At 36.8% G+C, this 17,526-nt stretch overlaps 1 protein-coding gene across 1 annotated transcript in view; it reads right to left on the bottom strand.

The window, feature by feature from the left end:
- Positions 1 to 11,320, bottom strand: part of LOC139720914 (cysteine sulfinic acid decarboxylase-like) — a 28,849-nt gene extending 17,529 nt beyond the window's left edge. Inside the window, exons 1-5 of the mRNA XM_071632241.1 lie at positions 11,030 to 11,320; positions 8,466 to 8,816; positions 7,385 to 7,510; positions 5,555 to 5,645; positions 1,319 to 1,425 (exon numbers count right to left, since the gene is read on the bottom strand). Coding sequence (XP_071488342.1) covers positions 1,319 to 1,425; positions 5,555 to 5,645; positions 7,385 to 7,510; positions 8,466 to 8,697 — 556 coding nt within the window. The 5' untranslated portion in view covers positions 8,698 to 8,816; positions 11,030 to 11,320. The remainder of the gene's footprint in view (positions 1 to 1,318; positions 1,426 to 5,554; positions 5,646 to 7,384; positions 7,511 to 8,465; positions 8,817 to 11,029) is intronic.
- Positions 11,321 to 17,526: the final 6,206 nt, after the last annotated feature.

The following is a 17,526-nucleotide window of genomic DNA, read 5'->3' as shown; positions in this document are numbered from 1 at the left end:
AGTCAAGGAGTCGACAGACAATTAAAGCATTGGATGAAGATTGTGGCTATCCACCCTCAGGAAAAAAAAAAGCAAATTTAATATACAGGTAGTTCAATGAACTAATCACATTAGGCTGTACGAGTTGAATCAGATTATCTCAAAAGGAGATTCAAAATTGAAGAGAGGCCGGATCTACGGCTGTGTTTATCTTCTATGAATATTACATGTATGCGTGCCACACCAACTGAGGAATCAATGGTGATAGCAGTTTGAAATCCAATTACATTTACCCCAACAGTTTGCCTTGTTGTGCTGCTGAAATCATATTACATTTGAATGTAATGGAATTTATCTGCCAAATTCCTTCTGCAAACATTCATCAATCTAATTGACAATTCTGTCTGACCTTTGCTCATGATGTTTTTCAAGTCACTGTAGGCGTTTTGTAGTGTGAGCACTTCTACGTCAATATGCCACCAAAGCTTAAAGAGGACTACATTGTAATTGCCACAAGTTGGGTTGGAACACAGACTACTTTACAGTATACAGTCTTCATTCTTTTCCTCTATAAAAAGTTTGTTTTGTCTTCCTCTGTCTCTTCCCTGTCTCTTCTCTGTCTCTTCCCCATGCTCTGCCTTAATCATTCCTGAAAATGTTTTTATTTGTTTCATATTTTCTCTAGCACTGAACTTCATCCATGGCGGCCATGTGCCAGTCTGATTTCTGAATCCACTTCAGAACTTGACTGGGTGTGTATGGCAAAGATGGTAGATCTACAAAATATGGCTACCGGTATCAAACACAGAGGTGCAATTCAGCAGATGGTATCATTACAATGCAAGAATTTTAATAGGGTGGAAAAGGTGATAAATATCAGAACAAAATCTTCACACAATCTGTGCCAACACTGACTATGAGAAGGCTTTTCTTTCACATATTTAAAACATGCCTTCACAATTGCAAAAAAAAAAAAGTGCATTAAAGCATAATTATGGTATTGCCATCAACTCATAGAAAGCATTTGCTTGCTTGAAATGTAAGCTATTGATACTAGCAATTATTACTTTTTCAGCAGCACCTACAGAAATGTGAATACACTACTTGTATGGTTTACAAAAAACCCTGATATACAATGATACACGAAAGTGTGATTCATTCCATACCAGTTAAATGTAGCTCGGAGGAAACAGAATAAAATCAGCAACAGACAGAATGGTGGTACCAGGTAAGTTCCAATATGGGCTTATTATCAAATGTTTCTGTCATGCATTATACACAATGTGAATTTAAGATCACATGCTATTTAGAATATATCTATTTCATTTTTCTTTCTCACCAGGACAGAAGATGCCGTCTCCCTTTGTGTAACCACACAGCTCCCGTAGCTTCTTCATGACTTCCTGCTCCATCAAGGTGAATACTGGGGCGACTTCATAGGTGTACCTACGTGTATGGGGGGTGGGGGCAAGATTTCAAAAGGATAATTTCTGTTGTAACACAAAAATACAGGTCTCCCTCAGTAGCATGATTAGTGATCACGTTTTACATGCCCTCCCCCATTAAAGGCCCTGTTTACCTTTGGGAGCAGTGATTTAAAAATGTTCAAGATATCACTTTTGATGCATCCATGTGTAAGTTAGTTGTATCACAAAACATCCTACCTTACAAAATTTTTGCAATATAGCCTAAAATATAAAGAAATATCATTATTTTTCTCATTAAACTGTAACTGTGGATGGTTCAGTCTGGAAACATTTTTATCATAACTATTGTTCACATTTTGTATATCTCACTTCTTTTTACTTAACATCGATTATACTATGTGTCTTGTTCAAATTTGTTACATAGGTTGTTTTTCTCCCTAATTCACATTTTAGAATTATTTCAAGCACTAAAGCTGGGTTTTTGTTTCATCTGCAAATGGTAAATTATGCCTTTAAGTTGTCACAAGGAAAAGATTCATGTTTTGAGAGAAATGTCAAATTTCATGGCTGCATAGAAAAATATAGAATTAAAAGGCCACAGGGTTCATCACTGTGCCAGTCTACATCATACATGTACAATTATATGTGGCCTAATGATGCCATTGAAGTATTTGGAAGTGCAATTCCACATCGTGTTTTGGTAAAATTGATAATTTAATAAAATCAGATGAACAGAGTACCAGAGAGTTTTCATCAAAATCAGACTTACAGTAATGCAAATTCTAAGGTTTATACAAGTGCATGTTAAATACCAAGTACAATGTACAAGCAGAGGAATCAGGAAAGAGGCTGCTTTCAATTCAGCATCTATAAAAGAAATGAGCTACAGCACACTGTACATTGAGAATTGCTTGCACATAGACAATAACACTGATTAGTTTGTCTTTTAAAACCCAAAAGTGCATTGAACAAGCACAAAAAATACAAACAGCAAAATTAGCAACTTTTGTTCAATCCAGAGATTGTACAAATGTGTGTGTATGGTCAATATTTCAACAACACACATTAAAAGGATCACAGGTCACATTTCCTATGCTTCCTACAGAATTAGAATAAAAGACATTGTTGGATGATTAATATTTCACACTACAGACACATTTTGAGCTAATATTTATAAATACTCCCTTGGGTAAGTTCTCACATTATCATTATTCACTTATGTACATGATTGTAGAAGAAAAAATATTAACAATATTGTTCTGCGCACAACTATAAACTTTCTTGTTTCCATGGCAATCATTGATGTGACTGACTTGGGCTGCAGAGTTGAGTCAAACTGGCTGAATATTCAGGTGTGAATTTTCTTCAATTAGTCTCACTCAAATTGAAATTTCTTCTCCCCCCCCCCCCCCCCTGGTATGTTTGTTAACTTACAGATCAGCAGTGGTTGCGATCTTACAAATTTCATTCAACCACATTCATGGCTGACACATGGCCTTACATACAGGTACAGTAGCTCTATGAGGTCCTCAATCCCATTGATTTTTTTTTTTTTTTTAATTGTATGTACACCGTATACTCACACTAATTAGTTGATCGTGTTCACTGGCATAAGAATATGCATTATCCAACAAACACAAAGCAACAAACACAAAAGTAGCCCAACAAAAGTAATCTAGTGCGTTGCTGGCTACTGACACATTATTTAGAATTTAAAAAAAGTGAGAGAGAGACAGAGAGACAGAGAGAGACAGACAGACAGACAGACAGAGACAAGAGTGGAAGTTACAAATAATGTGTAGCTTCTTCCAAATGAAAAAAAAAAAATGTTTAAAAAAAAGGCGAGTTTAAAGTTAGTCAAACAGGGCATTTACAGTAATCTTATACGAAACATGGCATGAAAAGGTGTCAGGAACTACTATCAAAGTGACCTTGAGTTCCACCCAAACTTGACATGCAACAGCAAGAACTGAATTTCAAAAGCCCAGGGTTCACAGACAGTCTACACTTTGTAGGACTATGATCACTCATGAGAAGAGTGACAAAGGAAATCCCCATGTAACAACTGCCCCTGTAGCCCTGGGCTATATCACTACGGTATGTACTGGACAAGAGTTGCCTTCACTCATTCAGACCCACATCAGTGATGCTCACATGGGCACCTTATCATTGACAGAGCACATGTACCATCAATGACATACCGAAATTGCTCCACAAAACAATGAACTTGTTCTTGCAGAGCTTTATCATCCTTGATAGAACTTGTAGTTTTTATCTATAAGCACCACTCCAAAGATTAAATCGGGAAGTGTAGTGAGCGCGTATGACGAACCCCTTTTCAAAGCACTATTGTACATGAAGCAGCTGCAGTATTTTGAAGTGAGAAGAACAAGCATTCACTCAGGTTCTATTACAACCTGTAGCTTGAAGTTAAACTTAAAACCCTTCAAGCGCAACTATAAAGTTATTCAAGTAAGTTCCATGTTCACCTATATTAAACTAATATTGGAAGGTGACACAGCATTTTTTTTTGGGGGGGGGAGGGAACTGTATGGTTGATTTATTACACAAAGTCATCGTGTACATAACAGTAGTCTTGCTCAACAACAACTCTCAGCTGGAGAAAATAAAAACATATTAATGAATAATAAACATATGAACAAATCATAACCATACCACTAATGAAGATATCTTTCAATGGCTTTGATTCTACTTTGTAGAGAACTAGTAGTTCACCATGATGGTCTTTGTTCAGTTTCATAACCAGGTGAAAATCTACAACACATTCTCTTTTCCACTTGTAACTTATTAAGTGAATGTGTACATAACAGTACTTAGTCTTGCTCAACAACAATTCTCAGCTAGAGAAAATAAAAACATATTAATGAATAATGAACAAATGAACAAATCATAACCACAACATTGATGAAGATACCTTTCATTGGCTTTGAGAGTTTGATTCTACTTTGTATGGGACTAGTCGTTCATCATGATGGCTCTTTTAACAATATCAAAATCAGTTTCATAACCAGGGGGGAATATGAACAAATTTTCTTTTCCACTTTTAACTTATTGAAAAATGGAGGCGAAGTCGATGCATTCACTTTATGTAACAGGGACCTCACACTGTGAGGAAAAACTTTTGTTCACAGATTAGGTTTAACGCTAATCAAGCTATTTTTGTAAGTATGACAGCAAACTTCAATTATCCTTTAAAACTAATCATGGGATATTGTGGGCCTTTTTTCCAGTTAAAGTTTACATGATTGTGGAGGCATGTTTGCATGCTTGTCCAAATGGTCCGAACTCTACAACACAACCGAGGAGGTGGAGCTAAGTTTGACCTTGTCTTTTACCTCCACTGGCATGCACTTAGCACGTGTAGTCTTGGTGTGTTTGTCCACAGAAAATGGAATTTGTAAAACAGGTGCTGTATGGATTGGCATTCAGACATTGTATGAGCATTACCACAGTGTGGTCTTTCAGTTCAGTGTCAGAACGCTCCATTACTTTAAAACAGTTTTCAGGAATAGAATATATTGAATAAATATAATGTGTTTTTAGAATGGATGTTTTGTTTTGTTTTGTTTTGTTTATAGCAAGTCTGAAATCCCCAAATGAACACCATTCTGTTCATCTACTCAACATTGAACATACACATGATGTACGCAAATCTGCAAACCAGTCTGCGAGCCTACAATTTTTTTTTATTTTTAACATGAAGTGTTTCTTCCCATCAAATTATTATGGTCATAAAAAATAAAACAAAACAAAACCTAGCAAATATGACTGGAATTTAAAGGGCAAGCTGTCGTAAATCATCAAGAAAGAAGAAAAAAAATTTACTGTAACACTTTGCACATAAACTAAAAAGAAGTTGTGAGGTGATGACATTGCATTTATTTATTGCCACCTCAAATTGTTTGTATGAATCTCAATTCAACAATTTTTCCATTTCCCGTCCAACTTTGATGAAACTTTTGTTATTCCATTTACTAGCATTTAATATCTTCTCACATTCATTGAAGTCACTTGAAAATAGCGCAGCAGAGTAATTTAGATTTTGCTTGTGTGCTCGCATCACTTTGGCTTCCTCCTTTTGAAAAATATTTGAAAGAATATGAAGCAAAAATTGTGTTTCAACTCACTGGCTCTCGTTAATACATTCCGTCATCCATGAGCCCGCCAGGCCATAGGTGTCTTGTCCCGCAAACAACTGGTTATAAAACTGCGGGTGACCTGTGGGGAAAACACAAAAAATACATGTGAAAACAATAATTGCATCTCTTTGGCTCATTACACATGAAGTCCTAAAATCAGTTTGGCTTGATTCAAAGCATTTAAGTGTGTTTAAATTAAGTGGCATCCTGCAAAGAAAAAAAAAATAATCATAAGGATTTCCATGAAAATTCTACATCAGCGGACAATTAGGTCATAATGCTCCGTATCCCCAAAATAAAAAATGGCATCCTTTTGTCCAGAAGATACAGCGTACAGGATTGATTGTGTCAGTGTCACAATAGTACAACAAATTTTATTTTATAAAACGAATTTACATGCACCCCTGACAGAAATAAAAATGGTATGCTATGGGGAAATTTGCTAGCCAGCCTTCTGCAGAATGAAGAACAGACCTGTGCTCTTCCATTATGCTTGTAGATAAAAGTATGTGAAATGCTTTTGAAAAAAAAAAAAATTCTACTTTGACCTCACAAACTGGCAACAGCATATTACAGACTATAAAAAAGGGGGAAAAAACACCTTTATTTTATAAAAGTCCAAATATACAAATGTATGTAACATTTCAGCATGACATTCAATCCACAATACAATGTATTTGGGGTAAAATTCCCTTTAAAATGAGATTCCACATCATGCTCAGGCTGAATTTATTCAAGCAATGAATAATACATTCAAATCTATCAATAGAATTCTTAATGTTTCATAAGATTCAGAGATCGCATAGAACATTTCTGGGTTCCATTTCATAAAAGATGTTACAAAAGCAAGTCTTGCCAAAATGGTAACTTCTCTTGGCATCAGCCAATCAGGAAGCAAGATTCTTGTCATTACCATGACACTTGCTATAACACCTGCAGTTGCTTTCATGGCAACTTTTATGAAATAGGCCCCTGGACTTTTAAAAGCTTTTTTTTAATGTTTTAATCAATACACACAGGTTGGAAGAGGAGCTGCCATTGGCACAACACTCTCAGCTCTCCCATTGGTTTGTATACAAAGTGGGGATGAAATGAAAGCATGATTGTTAGCGTTGTTTTTAAACTGAAATCCTATTTTCTTTTCCCAGGAAATCATTATTGCTTGTGTATAAAATGACTATTACATGAATTCAGTGTAACTTGTTTCTGATTGGTTAATGGGCTTCAGGATTGGTTGATGGCGTTCAGGCTCCTTCTTCTCTCTATTTGATTTATCCTTGACCATTTTTTTTTTTTTTGAAACACACACTGGGGGGTGTTTCATCAAGGAGTTCGTCGGAGGTTTTCACCGACAAATTTGAAAAGCTACTGAAATCCTTGCGTCTGATTGGCTGATTGCAAATTCGTCGGTGAAAACCTCCGACGAACTCGTTGATGAAACGCCCCCCAGGTTTCCTTGCAGTGCTACACATTTAACCATACATTTTGTAAAGGCCAGATATTCTAACAAAGTAATATAGGACTGCACAAGACTTCAAAAAGTTCTCACAGGTTTAAAGGTGAAATGGCAAAGGGGGACCAGCACATGGCTACCAAATGTCAATATTCAAGCTAAGAATACAAAGGCACATAAATTTATTTGTGGGTATATACACATGAAATATCGGGCTAGGTTACAGACCTCCTTCATCACTGTGTTTAAAATGTTCAGTTTCCTCTATACATTCTTCTACAACAACCAGTTTTACAATGTTCAGCAGTTAAGGGTTATTAATTGTGCTGAATAGCAGTTAATTAGAACAATACGTCAACACTCACCAACTTTAACGCTGTTGGCAAAGACATCCCGGCACAGTTCCAAAAGCTGGTCATGCGTTTCAGGTTCATCACGGATTTCAAGGTCCATTGCCTGTTTCAGATCTTTTGGATGCTTGAAGTTGATGACTGAGTGTACAGAAAGGGCAGAAATTCTTTGCATTAATGTTTACATGATCAAAAGTTTGGGTTGCAAACTGTTTCTCATGTTTTTGGATACATGTAATACTCGATATTTCAGCTCGCAAGCATTTGATTTTATGCAGTGGTTTGGTTATTGAATAGTTTGGCAATTATCTAAAATTAGACTTGGCAAAAGGTCCAATTACTGGCTCTTTTATTATTGAGCTATATATTTTATAGCTCTATTATCTAGCCAAATCTTCACATTTGTGCATTCAACTTACATTTTTCTTTTCTTTTCTTTTATCTCTGAAAAGCTAAAAGTGAATATCTTGTCTATTTCATGCCAACTACGGTTGTATGCCTGAGAATACTGCTTCAGGAACTTTTTTTTTTGTCAACATGAGAGATACAGTTTGTACCAACATTTCATTCTCTGTCCAGCTTTATAGTTTTCTCATCTAATACAGTCAAGTACAACAACAATAATTATGTTGATCATTTGATTAAAACATGATGACATGTTAAATCTCTTACAGAGGATGGTGATGTACTTGTTACTGATTGTTTCCTATTGAAGTCAACTGTATTACATTACTTTTGATCACAAAATTTCAGACAAATAATTCAAGAATAAGACGCTATATTGCAACAACATGACAATTGAAAAAAAAAAAGAAAAGAAAAAAAAAGAACAAGTATTGATTCTGCAGTTAGGGATTGCTCCTATCTGGGATAATGAAAATTGTATTGTTGACATACTGTATGACTGCTATCCAAGCTCTGATACACCTTTGCATGAGGAAACAAAAATTCAGGAATAAAGAGGGGTGGGGGGGGGGGGGGTGGGGGAGAGAAACACGCCCTCCAGTCATACATTGAAGGGGTGTGTTCATATTTCTTCCACCTAGATATATTTTCATATTCATCGAGGATGCCTGAATGCGTTCTTGGTGCTTACCTTTACAATCGCCATCAAGAGGCTTGACATAGCCCTCGGTAATCATCAAGTTGAAACACTCCTGGAGGAACCTGACCTCCTCGCTCCTATTGCAGTTTCCCTGCTCTCCGACAAGGATGCCTGTCATCTTCGCGTTGCCCCCGTTGGTGTGGGGTGCCGCCGTTCCGTTGGCAGCGGCCATCTTCAGAACCTTAGCCTCTGGCTTGTATTCGGTACTCCCGTTTTGTTGCATCACGTTCCTCCTTTGATGTCCGGTTATCCAAAAGACGGCGCTTGGATTGCTCCTGGGGATGAAGGGTCGTCGTTGAAAGTGACAGAGGGGTGGTCCTCTCAGAAGTTGGTTTGCAAGCCCTGGGGGAAGGGGGAGATATAATTACAAAAAGCTTTTGTGAATTCCATTGTGAGTGTCTAAATAAGTGTACAATAATGGAGGGGCTTATACATTACAGTCATGTGAATGCAATAACATATAGGCCTAGTGAACAAGTGGAATGAATGCAACAAAGAAAGCATAAATGCATCACATACAGCTGCACCCATTCATGCGTAAGATGAAAGGACTGTCCTAGCTCACACAAACAAATGGAAACTCAAAACGTGTCACAGAAATTACAAAGCTTCAGCACGATTTTAATATTGAAGATCAAATTTTCTTTTAAAAACCTGAGCAATGTACTATTCCATTCATCCATGCACGATGGCATCAGAAAATTAAACAATTTGACTTTAACCCTTTGTAATATAAAAAAAATAACAGAGGATAAAGAGGACAGCACAGGTTTCATCACATATAATTTTCAATTAACAGAATTCCAAAGTTTCACAACAATGTATGGCAAGTCAATGCTACAATTAATAATAATGCAAAGTGGAAGAGGTGCAGATATCATCACCTCACAGACCTTGAACTCCCATTGGCATTTCAATATTTACTACATAATTTCCTTTTCGCACATTAATCATATCAAACCAGCAGAATTAGGCTATGTAAAAAAAAAAAAAAAAAAAAATATATATATATATATATATATAAACCCAACCTGTAATTCAACTCAGCAATGATCAAACTGACTCCAAGGTAGGAAAGGATGAAAGCTGCTACAGTATCAACAGTAAATGAATGAAAGCACACACACATAATACATGTACATTGTATGTGACAAATTTACGCTGATACACCACAAGGTGGCCTGTACTTCATCGAAAGAAGAATCAGAACTGAGATTCTGCAAAAATTCTGCAAGAATCCACTGGATTGTTGAGTTGAATAGTCAAGCTTTTATTTTTGGAAATAAAAAACAACTCTTCATCCTTTTCAAAAAACTTGTACATGTACATGTAACAAAATATATTTAATTCCAGTTATCAATTCATATCCAGGCATGTACATGTACCTAGAATTTTCTCACTTTACTCAGGTTCTACATGTACAATAAATTGGACTTAATTTGTCAACAATGACTGGGTTATCTCTCCTTGTGATAAAGTTGCCTGCAAAATTTGCCTTAATATTGGGCTGGACAACAGTTGTCTACTGAAAGTTATTTAAAAACAAAGATGAATTTTAAAAACTATGAATTTAAGGGGGAAAAAAAACCCCCTCAGTCTATGGCCTACCCAAGAGAATCAAGAATCAAGTAAGTTAAACAAGTTAATCAAATTGCTTTAAAACTTCATATTGTTGTAAACTCCAACTACAGTTAACATCTTTTACGTATTGCTTAATACAAATTCATCAATAATGTATACTGTATATTTGTAGCATCGTTAATATCTGCTAAAATGTGCTAAAAGATATACAATCTGATGGGAATGTGTCTAAACTTGATCAGATCTTCGAACTGATTGACCCAATATCAATTCATCTTTAACACTAACAGATCTAAATTCAGACAAGCATTGGTGAATCCAACACAAATGACACACATAGTTGACATTATTGCTCTGCGCACCATTTCCGCGAACAAAGAGATTTCATGAGAGAGAGAAAAAAAAAGTATCGTGAATTGAAAATAGCTTTTATTTCTCTCCATTCAACTGATTTCACATTTCCTACATTTTTTTTTTTTTTAAAGTCAAACCTTGGTGTAGATTTTTTATGCATCATATATGTATAGACAAACGTAAAACCTCATTCTTTCAAAATTTATTTTTACATTCCATTGACATCTAGACCATTATAATTTACAATCATCAATTTAAAAAGCCACATGGATGATAGTCTTCAGCTGACTCTTATGTCATTCGAGATTCCATTTGTCAAAAACTTACATTACAATAAAATTACAACTTCCTGCCTTATCATTATTCATATATCTCTGTCTGTTCGGGTTCATTGACAATGTTTTTTTTTTTTTCACTTTCTTTCATCATATTAGCTAGTGTCTATAGATATTTTATCATGAAATGGCAATTTCATGAAAAAAAAAAGGTGACAACATTCATTTGTTTGAAAAGCGTATAGGGCCTACACGCATTTGTGAAATTTGGGGTAAGTAACGAACGGCTCAAGACCTATTGAATGTAAGACTACTCAACTATGCAAAATGCTGCTTTTGACTTACAATAACCTTTAACTCCACTTTTGAGCGCGGTTGGTACACATGCCTGACGACCGCACGGCGTATAAAGCGTGACAATGAGCTCGGCCTCTCTAGCGACTCGCTGATTCCACTGAGCCCCAGCCTGGCCGCCTATGTTGCCTTGATCGTGCTCGTATTAAATAACAGCGCGATTACTAGTAATACACCTTATGAGGAGAGAGCTGAATGGCGAAGCCCTTTCTAGAATTTGACGAATTCCAGGGGTGATGTTCTTTTCCTCTACCACACAGCATCTCCCGATCCCGACACAAATTTTCGACGAACGTACCATGGTTTGAGCTTTCGCAACATTGTACATTCTACAATGTATCACACCATGTCGCGACACACAACACGTGCAAGTAGGGACTTTTATGTCCATAGTATGGCACGTAGGCAGGAACACAAGATCAGCTGATCCACACATGCAATCGTTCGCTTGTAATTTTCCACGAATTTAGAAGTGAGACGGAGTGTAGGCCTATTCAGTTGCCCTATCCGGGAGGCGTTCTCATTAACCGTCGTAATTACTACTAGTAAAATGCTGAGATCTAAACGTAGATTTTCTTTTCTTTTAATTTATTATTCCTAGCATCACGGATCAAGGCCGCACTTGACATGTAAATTGTTTCATTAGCCTAAAACAGGTGGATAAACACCCATGACGGATCCAGGGGCGGATCCAGGAATTCGTATTAAAGGGCGGGGGCATCTTTACAAAATTAAAGGGGGTGCTCGCGCACCCCCCCCCCCCGGCCCTCCCCCCCCCCCCCCCCCATTCGTTTCTTTTTACTTCTTTGATTTCAACATAAAATAAGGGGGGGGGGGGGTGCGCGTCCCCGCCTGGACCCCGTTAATGTAAGGACTTGGTATAACATGATTTATTTATTTATTTATTCTTTTTTTTTGGGGGGGGGGGGAGGGGCCAGGCCTACGTGGATCGATTTTCGAAGAATTAAAAAAATCAAGTACTAAATGGTACGAGTAGGCCTATCATTAGGCATTGGCATTCTTTATGATTTTGAAGGTGGCGATGTACAATCTTGTACGTGTGTAGGCCTATAGGTCAAAGTGATTTGTCAGAATTAAAGGATTATAATTTTAACATAAATTCAAGCTATAGTATAGTCATCAATTACTTCAGAGTATTATAACATCATGGAAAACCTTCGTGTTTGTCCAAGAAATGCAAGGAGGACCTATTGGTCATACACCTTATTATAGGCCTACAGGTCTTTAGGCCTATAGCTGAAGTTCGTCAGCAGGAGTAGACATTCCGGTTCATGTTCTCATGACTTTGAAGGTCATAAGTACAGTGTAAGAGTCATTGCCAGATAAGCTAAGTGAATGTAATTCACGTATAGATTACTAGCAATTAGTATCTTGGTCTTTTATCAGCTATGCCTACATATAAAAGACCACGTAAAGCCTTTGAGCTTCTGAAAGTATCACTACTTTGTGTATCGTGCCATAAAGCACCGGTTGTGTGTGGACTTTATTGACGGCCCATGATTTTAGAAACATTTTCATAAGGTCAAGTTATTAATATTCCGGTGAACAATAAAGCGATACTAGATCGTGAAGAAGAGCACATAATAGGCCCCCTACGTAGGCTGCTTATTTCATAATTCTTGAAAAAAAACAGTGAAGTACTGTTTTAAAATGCTTATTAGGCCTATAGGCCTACATGCAATATTATTACAAAGAGAAATTTCTCTTTATAATTCTTAAGAATGTATACGGTAATGATATAGCAATAAAGGGTTTTATAAAATTTTGGATTAAATTTTGAACAAGGTCGCTAGTTATGCATCAAAAGCGCTTTGAGGTGCATAATTATCACTAAAACAATTGTGTATAAAAGATTATTCTTATTGCAAATATCACAGGGCTGGGACTTTTCATCTTGAAGGTGTGGAAACTCGAAAAGTCCTCTAAACCCCGTGATATTCGGTGGCATCTTTACTATTTAACATATCGGGAATACACACACACACACAAAATAAATAAATAAAAAATCAAAGATGATACAGGTAAATTTCTATCAAACACACACATTGATGCCATTCCAAGGACTGGACAAAGGTTGGACGAAGGGTGTACTAAGTAGGGCCTATGATCCGTGAATGACCATCATAATATTGAACTTGGCACATTTTTACTGTTTGCTAACTTTGAGGGCGCTCTCCGTAAAAATGGTATGCACGAAAATGATTGCGCTGATTTTTCGCAGAATACTTGTATTACGGAGCAAATCAAAATCTTTAAAGGGACATTCCAGACGATTTTCATAATTTCATATCATGTAGTACATAAATTGACTACTCCATGTATAGATTTGTGAAATTTATTGTGGTTCTTGAGCAGAGAAACAATACTTTAAAAAAACCTTAAACAAATTACACTGAACAAGGATGATGACATAGGAGGTTCACATATTTCAGAAATGTAGCAGTGTAATTCTATTACAATATCGCTTGCTTGCGAGTTCACCTGTGAATAATCTATGCATGCCTTCTTCTTTTGTTCTGCTTCCTTGAGCCCCAACTCATGCATTCTTATGGTGACTCTGCCATGTCATCATCCTTGTTCATTGCAATTTGTTCTAAATTTTGAAAATATTCTTATTCTTCATCCCAATTATCACAAATTTTTAAACTCTGTCCTCAGTATTACTAATTTATAGTTGTTCAAATGTAAAAATCTGAAAATCATCCGGAGGTCTCCTTTAACAGAACAATATTTTTTTTTTTAACCAAAGGTGATAATATTGAAGATATAAGCCTATATCTTTTTTTATAAAGATTTTGAAATTGACATTTACCACTATTTTCGGTGACCTCGTGCGCGTTAACAAACAGAGACTCAAACCCAAAGCACCTTCTGATCTGGAGATTCTCCCGCCTGAAACCCCTAGCAAACGGGAGACTCCAAGTTGATGTGTGCGAGGCACGAAGTTCCTAGGGTTCTAGATGCTCTCTGGTGCTATCGAAGGCTTATTTTTTCAACATACAATAGCAATAAGTAAAAAATCCTTTCCAACGGGAGACACAGAGCCAGGGCGGGAGAAATTAAATCTCAAGCGGGAGAACGGGAGATTTTGCAAAAATGGGTTTTCGGCGGGAGATCTCCCGTCGAAAACGGGAGAGTTGGAGTCTCTGAACAAAATGTCAAGTTCGCATCACAGTCAACTTGTATTGCACAGGGTATAAATTTCTTTGAATTTCCAGATAATGAGCATTGTTGCATAAAAAAAAAACCCACTCAATAAAAATTGCGTAATTTTCGTTAAACTCATATGTTGGAATGCGCACTGGTAGCTTTGTGAGGCTATCACTTAGCGACCAATGGACATTGGGGCATGTTTGTTAGTTACAGTTAGTTAGTTAGTTTGTTTGTTTGTTTGTTTGTTTGTTTGTTTGTTTATTGTTGTTGCTTTTTTCCGCCAGACACTCTGGGGAACATTTTATCGAAGGGAGTCGGGTGACAAGCATTGATGATTTGACATGGATTTATCCACATACCCTATTATGTTTGAAAAAGAAGAAGAAGAAGAAGAAGAAGAAGAAGAAGAAGAAGAAATTTCAAGATAAGTCGTATATTACGCAGTGTTCAAACTATTTGGCAAGTTGTGTGATGACATCAACTCACTCATAATATTTTCCATGCTAATCATATTGACTGTTCAAGAACTCTTCTGTGAAAATTAGCGAATCTTCACAATTAAAGAACTCTCCTTAATTTTGTTCGATTTTAAATTGAAAAAAAAAAAGTTTCACTGTATAGGCCTACTAGTTCTAGGGCTCACACCTACAAATAAAATGAAATGTCCCAGACCCCTTCACAAATTCGTACCAACGATACTAAAATAAATTAAGAAAAAAAATGTGTTATAAAAATCAATAATGCAATTTGGCATAAAATTGAATAGTTGGAGATATTGAGTATGAATTCCTCTACAAACTGCATTTTGGTTTGAAGATGAAAGCTTTTCTCATGGAATTTGAAGAGGCTATATTTCATTGGGTGCATGTACAGAAAATATAGGTGATTTTTTGAGTGAAAAGAACTCGTAGCCTGGCTTTGCGAACCCTTGGACAGAGTTTGAGCTGAAGAACCCGCCTTGGAAATTTGATGGATGACAGCTAGGGTATATCTCACTTATTCAGGTTTAGTGAAGATCAAACACCTCATTTCTCCCAGCTATTTTACAGAATTTTTTGAATTTTGGATTTTAACACACGTCTCTATGGGGAATTATTTACCCGTGTGAGCCCTATGGAGAATGCACGCAATGCACACAAGTCAATGTGAAGTATTCATCCTATACAAGCTCTGCTGGTTTGTGTTGATCTATTCTGTCAAATCCCTCCCTCCCTCCCCTCCCCCTCTCCTCTCCTATACCCCCTCCCCTCTTCCCCCTCTACCCCCCCCCCCACCTCTAACCATGCTTAATTACAAATTGTTTTCTTATTATGTTCTTGTGGCACTAGATCTTAGTACATAGTTGTCATGAGTATCAAATAACTTAGAATGATTGTGACTATTTTCTTTGTTTGGGATACCACTGAAACAGCTCATACATAAAGTTAATCTGTTTGATAAATCAAAGTGTTTTACAGTACTTTACTTTAGGCAATAAGGTGATGATGACACCCCCTTAATCAAGGATAACTGCCTGCATCTATGTAGGCCTATTCATCTTATGAGAAACTAATCAAAACTGCAAGATTTATTTTTAAAAAACCCCAAAGGGCATCATTTTCAAGTGTCCCTTTGAGAAGCTTTACAACCCTCCAATGTGCAATTTCTCATATGATGTAGGGGCAAATACCATCAAAAACACATTTATTATGTTAAAAACTCAATTAAGAAAATAAATGATGACGTATACTATAGATGCGATGTGGTGACGTTACCCTATGGAACGCCATCTGTTCTACACAACAGATTCTCGGTGATCGAGTGAATGATACGCTTTGCAAATTCTTCCAGCGGGAGCCTCTCTCACATGCACGTCCCTGCAACCAGGGAGGTGAGAGGAAATGGCCAGGGAGGTTAGTATTGATGAGGAAACAAAACATAAAACATGTATCAATTTTCTGTTTTTATGTTTGAGGTATTTCATATATGTGTGCAAATTTCAAGATCATCACCATCCAACTTTTGAGGCATTTCTGGTTTTTGCAAAAATGAAACAAAATATTGAAAAGAAAATTGCAGAAAAGACAGACAAATTACCGTACCATTTGAATAAATGGACAATCCAACTTAACCCTCCATAATGTTTTTTTTTTATTGTATGCCCGTTTTAGGTACTTTTATGAGATGATATAATATATTGTAATATTTGGCAACTATATAAATAACATCCAATTCCCACAAGATATTGACAGCTGAAACTTCTGTATAATTAATATTCTGCATACTTAGCATGTGATATGTTGACCTTGCTGATATTGACTTTATGTGAACCTGTTGTAAATATTGTAGATATGTTGTTTACCTGTTGGCTTACATCCAATAAAAAGTTTTTTAAAAAGTATGGCCAGAGAGGAGTGTCTCTCCCATCCTCTGCAATTTAGTTAGTACAATATAGCAATCAAATCATTACATATACTAGGTCCTACAAAATTATGGACTCGGGTGGCAGATTGGGTAAAATGAAAGCAATTATCGCTTCGTTTGACTGCTTCAAGACGTCGTCCAGTTAGTTTTACAGTAAAATGATACATTTTCTGAAATCCTTTACCCGTCATTTCAAGCTTTATTTTGCAATACATAGTTTGATGTCACACAAAAAGACACAACGGCGTTAGGATGAATCAACATCTCGCGCGGACGACCCCCTCCGTTTGATCAACCTGAGTGTATCATGACAAATTAACCCTTGAAAGCTACACCTGATCCTTTTGAATGTCTAATGGCTTCATGAGATCATGACAACACCAAATATTTTCTTAATGCTTACCGCTCCATGGTCGTCTGTTTCCCGTCTCACAAAGTGACATCGAAAAATCTTGAAGGAATCGACGATGGTTTGACCGAAACACTGCGCTGATTTTGTGCTGCATTGCTAATACTCAAACATTAGATAGATTTTCGCTTATGATTTCAAGACGCAGGTTGGGCGTCTTTACAGCCTGTTAAGTTAACAGACCTCTAATGGGCTTCCAGCCAGCGGCGTTATATACAGCACTGGAACGGTAGTTTTACTTGCAATAAGTTGGTTCTATAAATCATGGTGTCATGCATTTTGCACCTGCTCTCCGTATAGAAATAAAAAAGCTTTCCTTGTGACATGTAAGACTCATGTACTGCAGGTTGTTGGATAGATACTCCCCTATCAACTCTGAAATACCAATAAACCAAACGGACTACTAGGACAGCACGGTAAATGAATCGAACGCAAGGTCCAAATTCCATGGGACCGCCAATAAACCATCAATGTCCCTTCAAATTGCATTTTGATAGCGTGC

The sequence above is a fragment of the Diadema antillarum genome, unplaced genomic scaffold, assembly GCF_040938485.1.
Source record: "Diadema antillarum isolate AM-2024a unplaced genomic scaffold, OU_Dant_1.0 scf00000134, whole genome shotgun sequence".
NCBI classification, from domain to species: Eukaryota; Metazoa; Echinodermata; class Echinoidea; order Diadematoida; family Diadematidae; genus Diadema; species Diadema antillarum.
The sequence above is the reverse complement of the archived record's forward strand: the minus strand, read 5'-3'. Positions and strand labels throughout refer to the sequence as shown.